At 33.0% G+C, this 18,333-nt stretch overlaps 1 protein-coding gene across 1 annotated transcript in view; it reads left to right on the top strand.

The window, feature by feature from the left end:
- The first annotated feature begins 1,599 nt into the window (after positions 1-1,599).
- The window catches only part of LOC126885647 (zinc finger protein 271-like), a 30,097-nt gene continuing 13,363 nt past the window's right edge, over positions 1,600-18,333 (top strand). Inside the window, exon 1 of the mRNA XM_050652303.1 lies at positions 1,600-2,205. Coding sequence (XP_050508260.1) covers positions 1,980-2,205 — 226 coding nt within the window. The 5' untranslated portion in view covers positions 1,600-1,979. The remainder of the gene's footprint in view (positions 2,206-18,333) is intronic.

Here is an 18,333-nt window from a genome sequence, read left to right as displayed (position 1 = left end):
AATATGATACTTATAAAAGCAGTAGGAAAATTAGAAGATAAGGATGCGAAGAGAATAGGACTAGAGATAAACCAGCACAAAATAGAATACATGACGATAGGGAAGGACAATAATACAACTCAGAAATATCTAATAATACAGAAACATAAATTTGAAAATGTATGCACCTTTAGTAACTTGTGAGTAACAACAGGAAAAAACTGGAAGAGAGAACAGAGGAAAGAATTCTGAATGGCAAAAAACATAATATGGAATGAATAGAAATCTGCTGAGAAGCAAGACTCTAAGTAAGATAACAAAGATGAACTTATATAAGACCTTAATAAGGCCTGTCGTTACATATGAGATGGAAACAACGCCGATTAACAAGAAAGAGGAAGGTAGCCTGAAAGAAAGAAAAATAATGAGAACAATACTGGGCCACAATGTAACAAGAGAGGGAGAAATAAGAATGAAAACAAATGCCGAAATTGAAAAAGAATTAAAGAGGGAAAATATAGTCAGATAAATAAAATCAACCCAACATAAATACGGGACATTTAGGCGTACCGAAAGACTTTTTTGAGACCCCGGGACAGATCGTTAATAAACGGGACAATTCCGTTTTTACGGGACGTTTGGTTACCCTACTAGGGAGATAAAACGCTTAAATAATAAATAGCAAAAATAAAACCTTGGATAACGGTGGGGTAGATATCTTTAATCAAACTACCAGATTTTCTTAAAAAGAAATTAATAAAGCAATTTTCGCCAACACTTAGGAATAGGCTCAAATTTCGGCTCCAATGTATTTTAAATGCATTATTTTTTTATGAATCCTGAGAAAACTAATAGGTGTTTTTTTAAATTTAAACGCAGAATGAATGATTACGTTATTACCGAGGGCCGAAAATTCCTGAAAACTTCTATAATGTTTATTTTATTAAGTTAAAGGGGTGAAAAAAAGAGAGGAAAGTTAAAGGCGTGAAAAAAAAAAGGAAATTGAGTGTGATTTTTAATTTAAAATCTCTCATTCAAATGAAACTTATTATTTATTCTAAGGGACTTTCGGCCCTCGGTAATAAGATAGCCAGTGGTATCCAATAGACGCCTTAGGCTGCGTACAGCGTGTATTGAAGACCACAGCAGGAGCGTCATTTGAAATTTTGATTGGGGGAGGCGGGCAAGCATTATATATGCAATACATTATATATGATGTAATTATTAAAATTGATGTATTTTTTGTAAATTTCAGTCTTTTTCAGGGTCAGGGGGCAATGCCCCCCGCAAGCTTCATGCTGCGGGGCCTCTGTTACGCCCCTGCGTTTAAGCGTGTACTTAACTTTTTTATTTGCGTACACGTTAGCGTGTACCTAGACACAGCATTACCAAAAGTGAAAATCACCGTTCTGGCATTCCTTTGCCCCTACAGTGCAGGCAACCAACATTAATTAGTTTTTCTTTATCAAATTTTCAACTTTAATTATATTCTATTAAAAGCAGTTTATTCATAATCCGCAAACGATGAGCAATGAGGTGATATGGTTATTTAGTGATTTTACGGCATTTTATAACCTGAAAATCGAAATTTATTTTTAGCGCTGCGCCGAAATCTCAACTTTTTATTTGCTTATATCTCGAAAACGGAAAATCCGCAAATGATATTTTGAATGGAGCAATTATCCGCAAATGAGGAGCAATTATTTTAGCTATAGTAGAAAGTAGAAGTAAAAATAATGACTTTGAAAAAACCATTTCGCTAAATGACGCTGGTAAGTTAAGGGAAAAAGCTGGCTTTAAGGTTGGCAACACTGAAACCACTTCTCCTTCTGTCAGTATCATGTCACATGTCATACTTCATTTGTCATTTGTAGCTTTGCTTTGTTGCAGATTTTCCAGATTTTGATTATTTCTGGATTATTTCACGCTTTGTGTGTAAAATTTTATTTCCATATTTCCCTATGGTGTAAAATTATTAATATTAGAGTACATAAAATCAAATGGAAGTCAAAGAAGAAATTAGTGAGGAAACGTGTAAAATAGAAATAGAGTATAATCACTTGGATGATGCTGTTTTGGATGAATTTAAATGTGAAATTCAGGATGAGTCTAGTAGAGAAAGTACTCTCGACACATATGAATCTTTGGATTTCAAGAAATGCCCCATAAATACTGAAATAGAACAACATGGCAATCCATTTGAAGAAAACCAAGAAACTGAAACAGGTTAGTAACATAGGTGTACTAAGATACAACATGTCCTAATCCTAATATATACTCATTTTTAATTTTATCCATTTTTGCCACTTACTCATCCATCTAAGCATTCTCATTACCGCCACTTGTGCACCCAATTTGACATGTATGACCCTTGCCATATCCTCAATTTTTGTCACACTATCACATTAAAAATGAGTATATTTGGATTATTAGGGGGGAAGTCTAGAGTGGCACCAATTGATGCCAAAATGAGAGAGCATAGGTTAAGATGGTTTGGTCATGTTCAACGTCGAGACGTTAATCACCCAATACGAAGAGTAGCTGAAGTGCAGATTCCTGGAAGCAGTAGGAGAGGAACACCTGGGGAGGCAGGACATGTTGGTAAAGGGGATTCATTTTGATATGACCCAAGATAGAATTGTGTGGAGAATTACATTTAGGGAAGCCGAGCCGTTTAGGGATAATTCAAAGAGAATAATGATAAGATTGTTGATTGATATATTGGATATCAACCCCTTATGCCTTACAGCGGCGGCCGGCCAGGTGAAGTAGGTGAAGGTGATCTTCACCAAAAAATATAATCAAATTGAGACAAAAAAAAATAAAAAAATATAAGTAGCATTATTATATCTAAATACTGAAATTAATTATAAACCTATTTTTTTAATTAATCCAAAAATTAAAAAAGAATTTTAATATGTAATCCAAAAATTAAAAAAGAATTTCAATCTGTAATCCAAAAATTAAAACTGTAGGTCCTTGACGGTCAGATACTGACCTGTGTCATTTGACTTCTATGACTAGAGCAGAGTTAGATGAAGACGTAGATGAAATTTCGGTTCTCGGCTGCACAAGCGTCAACGGTTGTCATGGCAACGTGACGTCATCGTATCGGCATGGCTGGTAGTACCCAAATTAGCAAGTGCAGATGAATTTAAAAATAAGTCCGCCATATTCACCTTAGTAAAATTTTAGTTGGATGCGTGCTATGAGGGGCAGTATTCATTTTTTTTTTTGGAAGATGGAAGACCACAAATCAGTTCAGCTGGCTAAAGGCTTTTTATGAGATTTAAATGATTTTGAGTTTACATTTTTAGCAGTTTTTATCGACATTGTTCATATTATAACAGATATTTTATATGACGTTCTTAAAAAAAACGTCCCTAGATGTTCATTTTTGTTTAAACTAGATAAAAAGGACTCGTCAATTAATATGTGATAAAAGAAGCGAATAATTTTTTAATTCTGTTTTTGACAAAGCAAGCACAATGACCGTTATTAATACTTTGAAAAGATCTATAGGTGTGATGATGGTATGAGCACGAATGCAAATTCTACCCAATTTTTCTATTTAATATATATATTTTAATGGAAATGGACGTAGATTTTCAGGATTGTGATGAATTAAAATTCTTTGTGAATTGTGATTGTGATGAATAAGCTTAGCAGATACAACAAAGTTTGGGTCATACAGTTTGATCATTCCTTCCGACGCTTTTCAAAATTTATTTTGAGTTTTTGGCAAATATTTACTAAAATTCAAAGACTTAAAAGAGAGCTCTGCCCTTTTTATGCTGACGGAAATTTAAAAAATGGTAATTTGCAAGAAATGGTTATAAAATTACAACCAATTAAAGACATTGTTACAGAAGCCTATAATTTGTTTTGTTTAATTCCGACAATTCCATCGAATACCGTATCTGTAGAAAGAGAAGTTTTTCGTGCTTAAAAAGACTAAAAACTTTTAGTTTGACTGTTATCGCACTCATAGAGAAGTATTATATAAACTTTGCACAAGCATCCTTTCTACGAAGATATCATTGATAGATTTGCTTCCATAAACGATCAAAGACCTTGATTTATAAAAATTAATTAAGTCAGTTTTATTAATCTATCTAATACATACTGCTTTTTTGTTTAAGTATCTCTTCATCCTCGTCTCTAATATAAGTGCCATAAAAAAGTTTTCAAGTTGTTAGGGCCCAAACTCTAAACGTTTTTTAAAGCATTTTTAATGAGATTTGGGCGCGTCATAGGTATAAGTATACCGAAATTTCTTTTGGGTCCGGCAGACTTTCCTCATCTTCACCACTTTTTTAGGCCACGAGCCGCCGCTGATGCCTTATAATATTTCAATCAATGGTAGAGATGTAGTATAAATAAGAATAACTTTTTCACAATTAAAAAAAAACAATCAAAATCATTTATAAAAGGTATATTTAATTAATCATTCAAAATGGGTGGAGTATTGATTGTGCAAGAAAAATTTTGTACTCTGATCAAACCAGTCGCTCTGTTGTTTATATTTGTTCTATCGAAGTGGTTGAATTGCTTTTTTCTTGTATTATTTACGATGTGTTACTTTTCTTTTCGTACAAAAAAAAACAGGAACATGAATGGTGCAAGTGAGCAAAATGGACAGTGCAAAATGTACGATTATAATTATAGTTCTCCAAAGATGCAAATACAGTAGAACCCCGATAAGTCGGCCCCCGGTAACCCGGAAATCCGGCTAACCCGGACCGATTTTTATCAGACAAACATTTCAACAATAAAAATGTACAGTCGGAAAAATGAAAGAATACCCATGAACGAATATATAAAACACGCTGTATTTTCCTCTCACCTTGTCACAAATAAAATTGCCCAGCTCAAGTACATGTAATAATAATTATTATATGTACTTGAGCTTGCCAATTTTTTGTGTGACACGGTGACAGGAAAATACAGCGTGTTTTATATGTTCGTTCGTGGGTATTCTTTCATGTAATATAATATTTGAGAGATAATGGGTATTAGTGTAATTTGAATACATATTTTACGACAGTAAAAATGACTCATGGCACACAACGTTCTTTGTTTGGGTTATCGGAATCAACAGGCACCTGTAGTATTGTACCCTTTATTTATTTTAAACTGTCAGCATTGTTTGAAAAGACTATTAAAAAATTATTTTTGAAACAATGGTCTTAGTTCTCCACTGTTATTAAATAACATAATAAAATCGTTGCGATTGAGAACCGTATTGTGTGTAGTACAGTCGTATTATTCGCTTCCCTTCTGTAATCGTTCATAAATCTATTCAGATTTTGTGTTTTTTTGTCTACGTAATGGCAGCGAAACGTAAAAATGTTGTAGTGACAATGGAAAAGAAACTAGAAGCCTTAGGTAGAATTGATAAAGGCGAATCTTTAAAAACAGTTGCAGCATCATATGGTGTCGGTACATCTACAGTATCGGATTGGAAGAAAAATAGAACTAAAATCGAAGAATTCTGTTTCAAAATGATAACAAAAGACAGTTTGGACAATCGGTGCAAAACTAATAAAGCTAAAAATGAGACTCTTGACGACGCTTTGTATGTGTGGTTTTGTGTGGAACGCGAACGTGGATTACCAGTTTCTGGACCAATTATTCAAGAAACAGCACTCAAGCTGAATAAAATGTTGCCTGATTGTGAACCAAATTTCACTGCGAGTCAAGGTTGGCTGGATAGATGGAAAAAACGTCATGGAATACGCCAACTATCTATCACTGGAGAAAGTCTATCTGGGGACAACAACGCTGCTCATGACTATAAAAGCAAGTTTTTGGATTTTGTGAGAGAAGAAAATTTAACGGCAGATCAAATATATAACGCCGATGAAACTGGCCTGTTTTACAGAATGTTGCCAAGCAAAACTTTGGCCTCAAAAACGGAAGAAGTCGCAAAAGGATACAAAAAAAGCAAAGACCGATTGACAATAATGGCCTGCAGCAATGCTTCGTGGAAGCATAAATTTCCCCTAGTCTTAATAGGAAAATCAAAAAATCCGCGAGCACTGAAAAATGTAAATCGGGATTCTTTACCAGTTGTTTACCAGTCTCAAAAGAATGCATGGATGGACAGCACCACTTTTAAAAACTGGTTTTTTGATTGTTTTGTGCCAGGTGTAACAAAATATTTAAAAGACTGTGGGTTGCCAAATAAAGCTGTCCTAATAATTGATAATGCGCCTTCACATCCTTCAGCAGATGTGCTGGTCAGTGGGGACATTACCGTCAAGTTTTTGCCGCCTAATGTAACAGCGCTATTACAGCCCATGGACCAGGGGGTTCTAGAGAAAATTAAGAAGTTTTACAGAAGACAGATGTTAAGCACAATCATAGAAGATGAAGGACAACACGGTGTAGTTGAAGTTCTCAAAACGTTCAATGTCAAAACTGTAATTTATATGATTGCAGAATCTTGGGAACAAGTGACTACAATCAGCTTGATAAAATCTTGGAAAAAACTGTGGAAGGGTGTATGCGACTTGCCAGAAAATTCAATTCAACCAGTGGATAACTGTTACCTGGAAAATGATTCGCCAGACGAAGTCCAGCCCCAAGAACTTTTGAATATGTTCCAAAATATTGACGGTTGCTCTGAAGTCGATGAAAGTGACATTAATCTGTGGTTAGAGGCAGATAATAACGGAGGTTATGCGCCACTTACTGACGAGGCAGTGATCGCGTTGTGTTTACCTGACGCTAGTGAATCAGACGCTGAGAACGCAGACGGTGACATTGAACAGCCAGTGATGAGTCATGGAGACGCAATGACCCAATTAGACGCAATAATGGTTTATTTCGAGCGGCAAGCGGAAACATCGCCGGCTGAACTGCTGATGTTAAAGAGACTGCGGGATCGCACAGCACGCAAGCGGCAGACGAAATTGACGCAACCGAAACTGACTGATTTTTTTATTACCAAGAAATGAACAATACTCTATACTCTATACAACTATATGTAAGTTAATGTGTACTGTGCATATATATTTCATGTTATTTCAATTATAACGGAGTTTATCTGTAAGTATACCGTATTTTATTAATTTTTACCATTTTCTCCGGCTAACCCGGATTTTCGATAACCCGGATCGGCCGCGGTCCCGATTAATCCGAGTTATCGAGGTTCCACTGTACTGGAAAATATCCAGTAACAGAGCCTAAACGATGGACATTAATTTGCTTAATAGTACAGTGCCTGCTCATAATGAAATGAAAAATAATATATACAGTAAAACCTCCGTTAACCAAAATAATTGGGGTGGGGGGAGGCCGTTTTGGATAACAATAATTTTGGTTAAAAATAACAATGTTTTTGTATATTTCTTGTATCAAATTACATAGCATTCTTAGTCAAAGTTGGTATAAAAAAATACTATGAGGTGATTTCGTAACATGTTGTATATTTAATTGCGTTCTTTAGTTGTATGGAAGCAATGTTGATGGTGTTGACGAAATTATTGAAACTGTCAGCTGTTTCGGTTAAATAGGTTTCAGTTAATGGAGGTTTTACTGTAGTACTATTTGTTTATTAAGCTCAACAGGCCTTGTAGGCCTAGGGCTAAAATGTTTACATTTCTGATTACATTTTATTTTAGTCGTATAACTTTTTATACACCCCTTCACCACCTCCCTCCATGTCCTCTGTCCAATGCTAGTTCTTTCCATCTCTCAATGTTACTTTTCTTCAGGTCTTCGTACAAACTGTCCTTCCATCTTTTCCTTGGCCTGTCTTTATTTATTTTTATTTTACAGGCAAGCCCAATTCTACAAAAATACATAGTGTACAGAAAAAAAACAATAACATAATATAATATAAAAAACAGACATATAGAAATATAAATATAATATTAGAAGTAAATATGTACTATGAAATAATATCATAAAACCAAGTTAACAAATTACAGACGCTTCACTCAAATATTGATCCCATGTAAATTTCTTTTAAAACGACTGATGGAGTTGTCGAACAGTTGTAAATTGTAAAGGGAGTTTGCTAAATTCAAGACTCTGGGTACGAACGAAAAAAGTGAATAATTAAACCTGTGGAATGGTACATAAAATGTTCGCACTTGTCTAGTGGTGTGAGGTGGTACAAACAGTGCGATCTTATTGAGTAGTTGAGAACAACTGCATATACCATTTAAGATCTTGAATAATAGCAAAAGGTCCCTTTGTTTTCTCCTGCTTGCAAGAGAAGGGACCTGCAGTTGATGCTGCCATACAGCGTAATCTTGATAGGTATGAAGCTTAAAAGCAATGTAACGGAAGAAACTATTTTGGACTTGTTCAAGTTTCCTAATGTAGACCAAGTAGTGTGGGGACCACACTGAAGAACAATACTCGAGGTGAGACCTGACCAAAGAGAAGTAAAGAACTCTAATACTGGATATGTTTGTAAAATCACGAGTTGTTCTTTTTACAAAACCCAGCATTTTCATAGATGTTTGAATGACATTGATGATGTGAGTATTGAAACAAAGAGAGTTTTCCAGTGTAATCCCCAAATCCTTGATTTTATTAACAGTGTTGAGCAATTGGCCATCAATGTAATAGTTTGATAATATTGGGTGGTGAGTACGGTTAAAGTTAATTACATGACATTTGATTGAATTAAGGTTCATACCGTTAAGTGAACACCATGCAGAGAGGTTATTCAGTTCTGATTGCAATATTGCAGCATCATAATGATTTTTTATAACTTTAAAGCACTTCAAGTCATCAGCAAATAGCAAGGCGTTACAATTGTGAAAACAGTTGGTAATATCATTAATAAATATATTAAAGAGTAATGGACCCAAATGGGACCCCTGTGGTACACCTGACTTAACTGGAAAGGTTTGTGAGTAAAAATGGTTTACTCGAACTTGTTGAAATCTTTCGGTTAAATAACTCTGTAACCACTGCAACAAAGGTCCACTTATGCCATAGGAGCTAAGCTTTTGAATCAGGAGTTCATGATTTACTCTGTCAAAGGCCTTGGAAAAGTCAGTATAAATTGAATCAACTTGAAGTCCCTCCTCCAAGGCTTCAGACAGAAAATCAACATAGGTCAACAAACTCAGTTCAGCAGACTTACCTGTAGTAAAACCAAATTGCTGAGAGTTTAGGATCCCGGAGCTATCGAAGGTGAGGAAATCAGTTATAATACTCTCAAAAACCTTTGGTATAACACTAAGAATAGATATAGGGCGGTAATTACTAATATTAGATTTATTACCAGATTTATAAATTGGTGTGACATATGAAAGTTTCCAAAAGTCTGGAAACTGACCTACATCCAAAGATTTATTAAATATATGAAACAAAGGTCGCGATAGTACAAAACTGAATTCCTTAAGAAAATTAGGTGGTATACCATCAGGCCCAGGACCCTTGTTGACACTTAATGATGAAAGCTTTTCGTAAATTTTGGAAATCTGGATACGATATGATGAGATATTGAGTTGAGACTGAATATGGTCAACATTGCAATTTAAAGTAATATCACTATAAACTGATGAAAAGTGATCTGCAAATAAGTTGGCAATATCATTGCCACATGAAGCTACAGAGTCATTTAGGGACATTGAGTCAGGTATACAATTGTTTTCACGCTTGCTACCTACAAATTTCCAAAAATGCCTTGCGTTATTTTGTATAGAAAAATTCTGTGAAACGTATGTAATTGTCATAACAGCATTTAGATAGATTTTTACAATTTGTTCTCAGATGACAAAAATCAGCATAGCTTTCAGGAGTCTTTAAGGTTTTATAAATTTTATGAGCTTTTATTTTTTCCTTTAACAATTGCTTAAGCTCAGAAGAATACCAACAAGGAAATTTCTTAGTACTAAAATATTTAATTGGAGTGAAATGTTCAATGAGAGAGTAAATAATGTCATAAAACATAGCGATCATGTCGGAAAGATCTCTACCACGAAACAGGTTATCCCATTCTATATATTCTAGACATTGGTGAATTGCTGGAAAGTTTGCATTACGGAAATCATAATAATATTCGTTACCAGAAATTGACCTATCAAAAACATTAAGCTGCAATGATGTTAACAGAGGAGGATGATGAGAGTCAGGTGAAACCAGAGCATCGTCAGCTTCAGAAATGACAAGCTCTTCTGGGGCCAGGATAAGATCCAGAATAACACCCCTGCTATTAAATATAAAATTACATTGAAAAAGATTATGATAAGCACACATATTTCTTTCCTTCTCTTTTGTACTGGTCTTTGTGAGAGTACCATTTTTTACATTCGTTTACTTCCCATTCACTCGGTGTGTCCCAAATATTGTATTCTCTGTACTTGGATTGCTGGCTCTTTATATAGTTCTTCCAATTCTTTATTTATTTATTTTATTTATTTAACAGGACGAACCCTATTTCCTTACAAAAAATTACAATATATACATATAATTAACAAGTAAACTGTGACATACATTACATATATTAAAAGTAGGTATTAATAACATCAATGTCTCAATTTCTTTAAAGTATTATTGAATGTGGACACAGATGGATTAAACAAATCAACACTATCTTGCAAATGATTGGCAGTTTTCATCATCCTTGTAATTTTCTCATTTTTACCATAATTAGTGTGATGAAACTTTATTCTAAATAGGTCAGAAGAATATGTTCTAGAATTTACATTAAAAACAATTAATTCTAGCAGTTCCGGACAATCAACAAAACCATTAAGAATTTTATGCAAAAAACGAAATTCACACTTAGATTCTCTATTTCCAAAGTATTCATATTAAGTTGACAAAGAATATAATTATAATCACAGTTAGTTCTATTAAAACCCATTTTATACCTGCAAATTCTTAGGAATTTATTCTGAACTCGTTCTAACTGATCAATGTACATATTATAATAAGGATACCAAATAATATTACAATATTCCAAAATGGACCGAACTAGAGAACAATACAAAATTTTAAAAGTAAATACTGAAAATTCCTGGGAGTTCCTCTGAACAAAGCCGAGCATCCTGTAAGCCCGCAACGTAATATCATTAATATGCCTATCAAACATTAGTCTCTGATCAAATGTAATTCCGAGGTCTCTAATTTGATTAACTTCCATAACCGATATGCCCTTAAGTATGTATGTTCTATCTAAATGATGTTTAGTTGTCTAAACATAGTCTATTGATGTCGCACCAACGAGAAAAATTATTTATGTCAGACTGAAGAGCATACATATCCGAGGTATTTTTAATCGCTTTAAAGATTTTTATGTCATCAGCAAACAACAGAAATTCACTATTATTAATTACTGATGATTATATCATTCACAAAAAGATTAAATAGAAGTGGGCATAAGTGAGAACCTTGAGGAACACACAAGGTAACACTAATGGCTTCTGAAACAAAATCACCATATTTCACTATTTGTGAACGATCTGTTAAATAACTCCTGATCCAACCCAATAAATCATCTCCAATTCCATATCCACGAAGTTTAGCAATTAATATTTCATGATTCACCCTGTCAAATGCTTTGGCAAAATCAGCATATATGGAGTCAACTTGGTTACCCGATTCCAAAGAATCAACGATGAAGTTTGAATACAAAATAAGATTTGTACAAGTAGACTTCTAACAGAAACCATGTTGTTGACCGACAATAAAAATTTTACAGTCGTAGGTTAACATCTGGTTAACAAAAAAATCAAGCAACTTTGGTAGTTCAGACTGCAAACAAACCGCCCTGTAATTTTCAACATTATTATTTTTACCAGATTTAAAAATGGGCTTTAAAAAACTTACTTTCCAAAAATCAGGAAATGTAGAAGAAGTTAATGACATATTGAATAATAACTGAATAGGTTTTGCAAGAGTGAATAAACATTTTTTAATAAAATACATTGGTATGCCATCCGGACCCGCAGTCTGTTTGAACGGATGTATCTTATCAACAATATCCTTAATACTAATTAAATAAGTATTAACATCAACATTATTTTCGTACTTAAAATCAGGAACCTGATTTATTTTTTCTTTGTTATAGACAGACAGAAAAGAACCCAGCAAATAAATTAACAATATCTAAACCATTTTCACTAGTTTCATTATCATAGCACATACTCGATGGTAGAACATGAGAGTTTTTATTTATTTATTTATTAATTAACGGGATAAACCCAATACATACAAAATACAATAAAGCAGAGCTTTCGTCCTAATAATGAAAATATAAAATTTAGATACATGTAAAACTACAACTAAGTATAAAACACAAATATAAAAAATAAAAGAATATAAAATATTGTTAAATGATGAAAACAACTGAATCCATTATAACAGTTAAATCTAATTAATTTTTTGAATTCAAAATTCAAGACGCCCGAGTTCTTGTTTAATAGAGGAAACTGAAGAACCAAACAGATCTATTAGATGACTAAACTTGTTTCCATACAGGGTCAATCTACTAATTGGTGCAGTTGCGTTTATTATTGATGTATTTCCAGAAAGAACAATAATTTTGAAAAATGTTAGCCTCAATTTCTATTACATGACGCCTTTGTAAATACTTGCTAAGCTCTTTACACTGTTCCCTGAGACTGGAAAAAAGAAGATAGCTCTCATCATCGCCAGTCAGCTTAAATTTTTTATGTGCTTTTTTCTTCTCATATATTAAATGTTTTAACTCTGATGTAAACCATTTGGGATAAGTGGATGTTTTAAATTTTTTTTGCGGTATAAACAACTCGATTAAATAAAATAAAATATAAAAATCTTTAACCATGTCATTAATGCTTCTGTTAAGAAATAATAAATTCCAGTCAACTTCTGCTAAATAATCATTTAAAGCAACATAATCCCCATTTTTAAAGTCAAAAAAGTATTCTTCATAATTAAGAACATATTCATTTAAATCAACAATTACGTCAAAATTGACAGGTGTATGATGAAATCCCTCCTCAAACAACGGATCCAGAGGTACAGAAACAAATATATCAGGAATGCTAGAAAAAATTAAATCAAGAAAAACATTTCGCCGGTTAGATATCGTATCATTATTGGTTCTTCTTCTCCACTGACCTTCTATTTTCACACCTGCATATATTGCTCTTTGCATTTTTCTTTCCCATCTTTCTAATAGGTCTGTTTCTGACTTTTTCAGCAACCATATTTCGCATGCGTACGTTACTGTGGGCCTGATAACAGTCTTATAAATTCTGATTTTTGATTTTCTTGATATGTATTTGGATTTAATTAATGTGCGTAATGCTCCATACTTTTTATTTCTTTTAGCTATTCTTGCCTTGATCTCCCCTTCCTCGTGACCATTTTTATCTATTTTGGCTCCCAGCTAATTAATTTCTTTGGCTCTTTTGAATGAGTAAGTTTTTTCTCCATCTATTTGTACTATGATGTTATTTTCTTTTTCTTTTTAAATCTCTCTCATTATCATATACTTTGTCTTTTCTTCATTTATAAGTCCCAATTTTTTGGCTTCTGTTCTTATGTTTTTCATTTATCTTTGTAGTTCTTTCTTGCTTGTTGCTAGCAGTGTAAGATCATCTGCAAATGCTATGCATTGGTGGCCGTTTTTAAATATTGTTTCTTGCATGTTTATTCTGCTTTTCCTGATTAAATGCAGTTGTTGATAGTGGATCTCCTTGTCGTAATCCTTCCTTGGTTTCAAACTTTTTGGTTGTATAAAGTTTCCATGCTATTTCGTTTGTTGTTTTCCATCGTCATCTTTACCACCCTGACAATTTTACTTGGTATTCCCAATTCTTTCATCAGTTCGTACATCTGTTTACTGTGTCGTAGGCCTGCTTAAAATCGATGAACAAAGCATATAGTACTGGTTTATGTTCGTAACAGGTAGTCTGTATTTCTTTTAAGGCAAATATTTAGTCGGTCATTGATCATCATTTCGGCAGATATTTCTGTTATTCCTGGACTTTTGTTATTTTTCAGTCTCTTTATTTCGTTCTCTATTTCTTGCTCTGTGGGTATTTATATTACTATCTGATCCTCTTCAATTTCATGGTGTGTTTCCTTTCATACTTTGCTCTTATTTAGCAGTATCTCTTTTCGTCTCTCATGTATGGGTTGGTTTTCTGGGGTCTCGGTGAATTCGTAACTATTTTAATCCCCCATCCTAATTACAGGCCAACTCGTAACTCTGGCGCGCAGGTAATTCTTCGATAACATACTAACTTCCGGTGAATTAGTAACTTTCATTTTTAAGTAATGTGGATAATTTAATATCGGTATTCCAGGTATGTACTTGTAAAAATTACTCTCTTTGAAGGTGGTGTAAAAGGTATTCATCATTTATGACTTGTCATTTGGAAGAGTTACTAGAGAAAATCCAAATAAATTTTGTGAAAATGACTGAAATTCTTGTAACAGATAACAGATTTCGTAATGAGTGCACGTGGGTGTAAGTTATTGGTGGTAAATAATTTTAAATTTCAATTAAAGAAAGTGCTAAAAAGTGGAAAACATTTATGGTACTGTTCTGCATCTGGTTGCAAGGCAACCTGTTATACCGATGGAATCATACGGCCTGCTATCATACGGCCCCTATTCTCATTTAAAAAAATCATCGATTGCGTCATCACACCCAGATGGATGACGTCAGTAGTATGATATGTATACCGAAAAATTAGAATTTAAAAATAAAAATCGACTTATTTCGGGATTTATCTCCAGAGATGCCCATTCTCAAGAAAATGAATTCTCACTGTATTTGTTTATAAGCCAAAAAATTGTTTATAACTTTAAAAACAGTGCTGAGGCCGCTTAGATTTCCGATTTTAATTTTGTAAAGTGTATTAGATAGGTAGGGAGCCTCTTTATATGTTAAAAAATTAGCAAACTTCTAAATGGTCTACTTTCTATTCAGAAAGTTTTTAAAAAATTTGAACTTTTTTAAAAAAATTTAGATTGCAAAAATATTATGCAAAATCTATTAGGTCGATTTGAATAAAATTTGGTGGAAGATTTAAGTATGTTATAAGGATTTTCTATGCGAATTACGAAGGTTCTAAGTGCATCCAAAGTTGTTGAAAAATACTGAATAAAAAGAGGCTTATTTTGCCCCCTTATTTTGTATTTATTGCTTTTTGCAGAAAGGGTAATAATTTAAGACATTTTTAACTAGTCGTATATCATAAAAAATTCAATTATATTTATTTTATTTCCCTACGACCTTGCTCCAAAATGAATCGTTTTAAAGTTATAAGCAAAGAATGTAGAAAAAAATAAATGTTTTTCGAAATTTTTAAATATTTTAATTTTTTTATTAATGTTCGGGGCATATTTGAGAAGGAGCATAAGTCAATTATTATGATTGAAGTTGTCACCTAACTTTATCTGCAAAAATCCGAATGCCACCTCGTACATCCACAAATAGACGTTTTTTTACAGATCCGCCCTGGTCTATACATATAATATTGTTTCAATCAAAAGAGATTTCAATTTTTGTTATTTTTTTATAGGTACATATAATACACAACATGTTTTTAAGCAAACCAAGAACCATTCGCTTACATAATAATATTATTCTATATGCCCCGTGTAGGCTTAATCCGTTACTGTTCAAATTTATTTCTTACCTTTAGAACAACTACCTGTGGTGTTAGAATTAAACAATGGTTTCGAATTCACCTGTATAAAGTTGCGAGTTGGTCAGGTAGTAAAAAAGTTACGAATTGGCCGGTATACATTTTGATTTAAAAAAGTTTGTCATTAAGAGTTACGAGTTGGCGCGTGTCCGGTTTTCTGATATCCTCTTTCCATTTTTTTTTGCTTCCTGGTAGAATGATGTTATTTCTTTTTTTCTTGGAATTTTTCTTCTATTTCTTTTAGTTTTTTCTCATTGTATTTTATTTTTTTTTCTTTTACATTTTCTTTTCATGATTTTTCTCAATTCTATGTATTCTTCTCTATTGCTATCTTCGTTATTTGTCTTCGAGATTTTTGAGCCTTGCCTTTCTTATTTCATCTGCTACTTCTTGACATTCTTGATCATACCAATCTTTTGTTTTGTGTTTTCTCTTGGTTTTTGCTAGGATTACTTTAGTTGTGTTAAGGATTGCTTCTTTTATGTTTCCCCATTGTTTGTCTTGGTCTGATGTTTCTTGTTCTTTGATTAGTCTGTTGGTTATTCCCTGTTCATATTTCTTCTGTGTGTTATTATCTTTTAATATGTCTGTGTTGAATTGTTTTGTTTTATTGTTTTTCTTTATGTTATGCTCGATTCTGTATTCTGCTCTCATCAAGTAGTGGTCAGAGTTACATTCCGCTCCTCTGATGCTTTTTACATTTATTACATTGTTTGCATGTTTCTTCTCTATTAAAATATGATCTATCTGATTTACCGTCTTTTTATCAGGGAAAATCCATGTTTCTTTATGTACAGGGTGTCCCAGACTAATTTAGCCAGGCTATATCTCTTAAACGAATAGAGATTTTCGAATGGGACAAAAACTGATCTATTCCATTTGTAATACACTGTAATATGGCGTAGAAAAAATCATCCCCTAAATATTCATCCCTCAGTTCAACCCCTAACTTTAATTTTTTTAATAGCACCCTGTACATTTTTTTATAGTTTTGGATGTGGTCTTCGATCGTCTATTCAACACATGTTTTAAAAATAAAAATCGGTTAGTAAGTAATCAAGAAAAATACCAGTTTATTTTTGATAATTATGTGTCCCAGACTAATTTATCCAGGCTATATTTCTTAAACGAATAAAGATTTTCGAATGGGACAAAAACTAATCGATTCCATTTGTAATACACTTTAATATGGCGTAGAAAAAATCATCCCCTAAGTATTCATCCCTTAGTTACAACCCCTAACTTTAATTTTTATTTAATAGCACCCTGTAACTAAGGGATGAATATATAGGGGATGATTTTTTTTTCTAAACCATATTAAAGTGTATTACAAATGGAATAGATCAGTTTTTGTTCCATTACAAAATCTTTATTCGTTTAAGAAATATAGCCTGGATAAATTAGTCTGGGACACATAATTAACAAAAATAAACTGATGTTTTCTTGATTATTTACGAACCGATTTTATTTTAAAAAAATGTGTTGAATAGACGATCGAAGACCACATCCAAAACTATAAAAAAATGTACAGGGTGCTATTAAAAAAATTAAAGTTAGGGGTTGTAACTAAGGGATGAATATTTAGGGGATGATTTTTTCTACGCCATATTACAGTGTATTACAAATGGAATAGATCATTTTTAGTCCCATTCGAAAATCTCTATTCGTTTAAGAGATATAGCCTGGCTAAATTAGTCTGGGACACCCTGTATATTTTTTCGACGTAATTGTGTGCTTTTTATCACCATTTGCCTTTCTGTCTATTATTCTTTGGCCATTATCACGTGAAACTTCATGCTTACCTATTATGTTCTCCCTCTCTTCCGACTTTGGCTATGTTACTATTTTGATGTTAACCCCTGGTAATTTATCAGTTATTATATCGCCACCGCATACGAAAAGTATAACTCCGAAAAATGCCGTTAAATGTAGAACTTTCAATGAACGCCTCGAAGAATATTATTTTCGATTATATCATTGTGAAAATTATAATCCCTAATAAAGTGTTAGCGAAAAAATTTATTTTTGAGGAGTAACAGCAAAAAACATCATTTCTGTTTGTTGGTCCACGAAAATTATAAGTACTAAAAAATTCTCAGACATAATTGTTTTCGTCGGAATCTATTATGAACTAAATCTTTTCGTTATAAATATTTTGGGAGTTATAATCTTCGCGGACACGCATATAAAAAAATTGTATCGCCAATACTTATCAGAGTTATTATTTTCACTGGATATGTATTATTAATCACATTAATCATAGGTACCCGCGATATAAAGTACAGTGTCTGAAAATAAAAATTGTACTTGTACAGCAACTGCATTGAAAGGGTTAAATGTTATAAAGATGTAGAAAATTTACATGTTTATATAAAATTATGTGTGATCTTTAAAATAAATATAAATTGTCACCTTAGTACTACAACGAGGCAACTCAAAATAATATGATTTTGAGTTATTCCATTTAAACAAACCTTCATGGATTGCTGCGTTGAATGCTACAACTCGACAACTTCCATCTCAATTATTTGTGACGTAGTGGGTCACTGCAACAGGTAGATACATATCTGAGTATGTAATGCAATGCTGAATGCTACAACTGTATACGTTGAGTTATCTAGTTGTGCACACAAGGGCTCTTCAGTAGGACGATTTATCCACTTGTTCAACTATTGTGTTAGGTTAGGTAAACACGTGAACTAAGCTGTTATGTTGTGGACATAATTTTAGTGTT

The sequence above is a fragment of the Diabrotica virgifera genome, chromosome 5, assembly GCF_917563875.1.
Source record: "Diabrotica virgifera virgifera chromosome 5, PGI_DIABVI_V3a".
NCBI lineage: Eukaryota > Metazoa > Arthropoda > Insecta > Coleoptera > Chrysomelidae > Diabrotica > Diabrotica virgifera.
The sequence above is the reverse complement of the archived record's forward strand: the minus strand, read 5'-3'. Positions and strand labels throughout refer to the sequence as shown.